Source organism: Micromesistius poutassou (assembly GCF_964030765.1).
Source record: "Micromesistius poutassou genome assembly, chromosome: 1".
NCBI classification, from domain to species: Eukaryota; Metazoa; Chordata; class Actinopteri; order Gadiformes; family Gadidae; genus Micromesistius; species Micromesistius poutassou.
The window spans coordinates 11,685,318-11,690,317 of NC_140271.1; the positions used below are offsets into that span (position 1 = coordinate 11,685,318).

A 5,000-nucleotide genomic window follows, 5' to 3' on the forward strand; every position below is an offset into this window, starting at 1 on the left:
AATATAAGTCAAATAAGAGGTGAATTTACTGTGTGTGTGTGTCAGGTTTTGCTGTGGATTTGAAGCTTGGTCTTTGTTTTTCCACAGGGCCAGAGAACTCCCAGAGCCGTTGGAAGACCACATTGCACCTTTGTTAGCTCCAGGCTAACACAGGCAGCGTAAGAAGACCTTTAAAATCAGCTCACGGTCTATCTTTGTCATAAGCTTCTGATTGTCCCAGAGATAGGTTCCCTGGATGGACATCAATCAGCGAGGTCTTAGAAAGGCCACAGTGAGCCGCTACATTGTTTGCTCCTAATCCTCACAGAGGAAACATATATGTCCTAAAAGGATTTAAGCTCTTAACACTTTAGCAACATGTTGTCTCACCTCAAGCTGGGCATCCCTTGTGGAAGTCTCCGGAAGATGGACGCTTATCGCCCGACACACACTCTTAGCGTTGTAGTTATTTTCTTAAGTAACATTTTGATCCGTTGCCTTTACTAAATTGTTGCAAAACTGTTTATTTTTTTCAAGTGAATAAAAATATGAATAAAATAAAGCCTGTTGTTACACTTGGTTATAAACTAGCCACCCAAGGCTCAGAGGTTATTTTTAATCTGATCACAGAACACGCTTATTTTAATCACTTATATTTTATAGTGGTTCATAATTTACACACACACACACACACACACACACACACACACACACACGCACACACGCACACACACACACACACACACACACACACACGCACACACACACACACACACACACAGTCAGGGTGACCTGACCGAGTTTGACCTGAGTGAGACAAGAGTACAAGGTAGTGTGTGTATTTGTGTGTGTGTGTGTGTGTGTGTGTGTGTGTGTGTGTGTGTGCGAGAGAGAGAGAGACACACACACACACACACACAGACAGAGAGAGCGAGGTCATTCAGTGCAGAGAACTGATGACCAGGCAGCTGACAGAGTGGACAGTGGAAGGGAGAGAGAGAGCGATAGATACAGGGGGAGGGAGGGAGAGAGAAATAGGTCATTTCCCAATTGTCAGTGAGTCACTGCTCTGGATCACACCCAAACACACACACACAGACACACACACACACGCACGCACACACACACAGTCACCCATTGACCCAGCCCTCCCAGCCCGTCAGTCAGTCAGTGAATGTATGTGCGTCTTTTTATTGCAGCTTGACCTTTAACCTGCTTTGCTCCGTCTTCCTCCAACACACACACACACACACACACACACACACACACACACACACACACACACACACACACACACACACACACACACACACACACACACATATACACACACACACACACGATCCCCAGGCCTGAGACACTCCCTGTCTTTACAGCCCAGTTTTACGAGCACTCCCCTGTGTTCTTCTGTCTGTCCTTTATTTCTTTTCTTACAACTTTCTCTCGCTCTCTCTCTCTCCCCCACAGCAGCAGCATCAGCATAAATCCCTCCACCCATCCCCCCCCCCCGACACCCCCACAGCCTTCCACTCATCTCTTCATTTCGCAATTTCTCCTAATGTCCCACCCCCACACTCTCTATCCCTCCTCACTCTCTCTCTGATCAACCGTGCCTCCCTCCCCTCTCTGGGCCTGGGCTCTGTGCGTTCACCCCTCGTGTCGGGGCCCCCCCCCCCCACCCCCTCAGCTGGGTCCTGTGCTCTGCTGGCCTCCCCCGGCCTGGGACCCTCGGTTTCCACCTGGTGTTCCACCTCTTGGTGCGTCAGATCTACGGAGCGTGATCCCCGTGAGGTGTGAGCTCCTGCAGGAGAGAGTCATGGGGGGGGGGGGGGAGTGTGGTGGATCATGTATGACCAGCAGTGCAGTGTGTGTGTGTGTGTGTGTGTGAACCCATGCCCGCATTCCAACCACGGCTGCTCACATGATCATTCACAGGTCTCGATCGTCATGGAAACTGCTCCGCTCGCTCAACAATGCACATATTGGCGGATTGCATAAGACAGATAGTCTTGGTTACAAAAAGGAATAATGGTGTAAACTAAAGTGGCATCCTTTTCAGCTGACATGTGAGCTGGCATAGGCGTCAAGGCAAGTTATTGATTTTTTTTCATTTGATGCACTTTTTCAAATGCATGTGAAAAAAATAACCATTAAGGAAGACCTTATCATCTAGGTGTGTTGTAACACACGGGGGTTAATCTCAGATGGGACCGCGACCTGTTCCAGACACACTCTGGATATATCCCGACAGAACGGTGGCCTCAGGTGGACGCAGCACCTGAGGGCACATGGAGGCCACCAGCCCTGGATTTAACCTGTGGACTTGTGGCGCTTTGCATAAGAGTTTTACCACCAAGAGCATATGCTTCCTACAGGCTGCTCTGCAACAGAGGAAGGACTGACACCGAGAAGGAAGGCAGACAGAACTTCCAAGTATGGCTGGAAACAAAACGGAGGGGAAAAGTTAATATGTATTTCTTCTGACAAATGAAGAAATATATGATCATTTGAAGTCGCTTTGGATAAAAGCATCTGTTATATGCCCTAAAAGTAAGTGTAAATGTAATAACTAGTGCTCTCAAAAGTAGCATGCTTCATTTCTTGGTCTGGTGCCTTTTCCTCGTGCCCTGTAGATGTCCCTTCCTGTATCCCACCGTTACGTCTACGACTACTGATTCCCACCAGCGCAGATGAGCGAGTAGCAATGGAACCTCTCACTCTGTCTCCTGATGGACGGATGGACTAGATTGTCTATACAGCTCATTGTCCTAAGGAACGCAAAGAGTTGGCCATCTCCTTATCAAAAGGGGGGTGATTGAACACCTTAGCCTTAAAACTGCGTGCAACACTTAATTTGAAACACACACCTCATCCACAAGATCTATACGTTGGAATATATGAAGTAGTGTTTCGATTGTGTGTGTAACGGTGTGTTAATTTTCGAATTATAGTTTGGTTATTGTTACATTGTTTTGCACCAAGTCAAATGGGCCACTTTCAAAACTATGTGTCCATGCATTGTCAGCTGATTGTTATTTAATTCATGACACAGTGGCAACATGTGTTTAGGAATTAAATTGGGGGCTATCTGTCTATCTAGGACTCTAGGACTAACCCACGTACACACACACACACACACACACACACACACACACACACACACCACATACACACACACACACACACACACACACACACACACACACACACACACACACACACACACACACACACACACACACACACACACACACTCCTTGAATATTGATACCATTGTTATTACCAATAATATTACACCTAAAGCCAATTACAGATTGACTTTAGCTTTTTTTTACAACTAGGCTATGATAGCTTTTTTATGGCTATGAACCACGTCTGCAAAACTGGACTTGTGGTATGAAGTCCAGTTCTCCTTCTTGACTTTAATCATAACATTGCCTTGTTGTTAGCAACACACTTTATTAACACTGACCGCACATAAATAAATAAAATATGGCGTTTGCAACTTTGAACAGCACTTCCTGAATTGGGCAAGTCGGGTTAAAAAGTAAACAGCCCAGAGCAGTTTATGACCTAATGGTATTCTCCCAGTCCCAGCTGTTATCTCCCAGCTGTTATCAATGGTGTTGATCCTATGGTGTTGATAACATACGGATCGCCTCTATTCATCCACCCCCTCCTTCCCCAAGTTAGGAGCCTGCATGGACACAATAGCAGCCAGCAGCACACTAACTAACCGCATTCCTCTCCAGCGTTTTCACACATTAACCAAAAACAATGAGCACCCAGTTAAGCCACCGATCAGTCCATATCCACCCTGCCCGCACATTCCCATTGCATTTTTTGTTGTTGTGCTCAACTAACTTGTTATTAAACCCATCATTTGAAGTGGAACTCACAGTGGCTGGAGCCGCTCCAGTGTCTGGTGCCCGGCGGCAGGGAGCTCCCGAACGGCCGCGGCATGCCTCCCGGCCCGGACCCGAGTAGTCCCTTCTCCGGTCCTCCGAAGCAGCCCCCAAGCCCCGGGGGTCTGTGGTAGTAGTCCATGCTCAGAAACGAGCTAGGGCTCGGGCTAGGACTCGGACTCAGCCCCACCACATCCACACTCTCGTACATCCCCGAAAAGAGATCCGATCCGAACGCAAACAGAAGGGAGAGCCAAGATCCTCCCAGTCCCCCCCTCCCCCCCGCTTTGATCCGTTTACTGTCTCGGGAAAGAAGATCAAAGCGTCCTGGGCGACGGGTAGAGGGGGTGAAGACTTCACATCTTCATAACAGCCGATCTCTCGCGGGATGGGGGGAGAGAGAGAGGGAGAGGGCAGCGAGTGTGTGTGTGTGTGTGTGTGTGTGTGTGTGCGTGTGCGTGTGTGTGAAGAGGGAGGCAAAGTGCGAGATGACCGGATAAGCCGTTCCGGTGACCTCGTAGACCTCGGGGTAGCGGCGCGGTGTAACTAGTTCAGTGCTGTGTGGTGTAGTCCGCTTTGGCACGCGATTAAATACGCGAGGCGATTTAAAGGCGCGCGGTGGAACTCCGCCTCGTATGATGAATAATACAGTGTTCCTGTTTCCCTCCCGAGCGATACGGTGAATAATAACCCCTCCTCGTTATTTCTCGCACATATGTTAGAACCGACAACGTTAATCCCTCTCCGATCGGCTCGGGGAAACGGGTGCGAGGTTCTACTTCCCTCCGCCGGTTCTCATGGCATACCGCACGGTGCGTCGGTGGTCGGTGTCCTGTCCACGGTGTCCGGTCCACGCGTCGCAGCCGACACGGTGCTACTAGTATGGGTTCAGTCTGCTCCTACAAAGTGGAGAATAAATCCAGTGGGTCGGCGGCTGTCGACGCTTAAAGCGCTCCCTGAGATACAGTATTTGTTCAACTTTGGAAAACGTTGAGTCGAGTTGTTCTGTCCCTCGACTGAAAGGGTTCACGTGGGAACGCCGAGCTCCCGCCGCGTCTGAGGACGTCTTCTTCTGCTGCCTCTTGTTGACTATCGCTGAGGAGGGGTACGGCAGGG

At 49.1% G+C, this 5,000-nt stretch overlaps 1 protein-coding gene across 2 annotated transcripts in view; it reads right to left on the minus strand.

Moving 5' to 3' along the window:
- rarab (retinoic acid receptor, alpha b) overlaps window positions 1–5,000 on the minus strand; it is a 22,464-nt gene that overhangs the window by 17,463 nt on the left and 1 nt on the right. Inside the window, exon 1 of one of the 2 annotated variants that reach the window (XM_084488389.1) lies at window positions 3,879–5,000. This exon is cut by the window's right edge and continues 1 nt beyond it. In XM_084488389.1, coding sequence (XP_084344515.1) covers window positions 3,879–4,095 — 217 coding nt within the window. In that variant the 5' untranslated portion in view covers window positions 4,096–5,000. The remainder of the gene's footprint in view (window positions 1–3,878) is intronic. The other variant, XM_084488388.1, reaches the window with a different exon arrangement.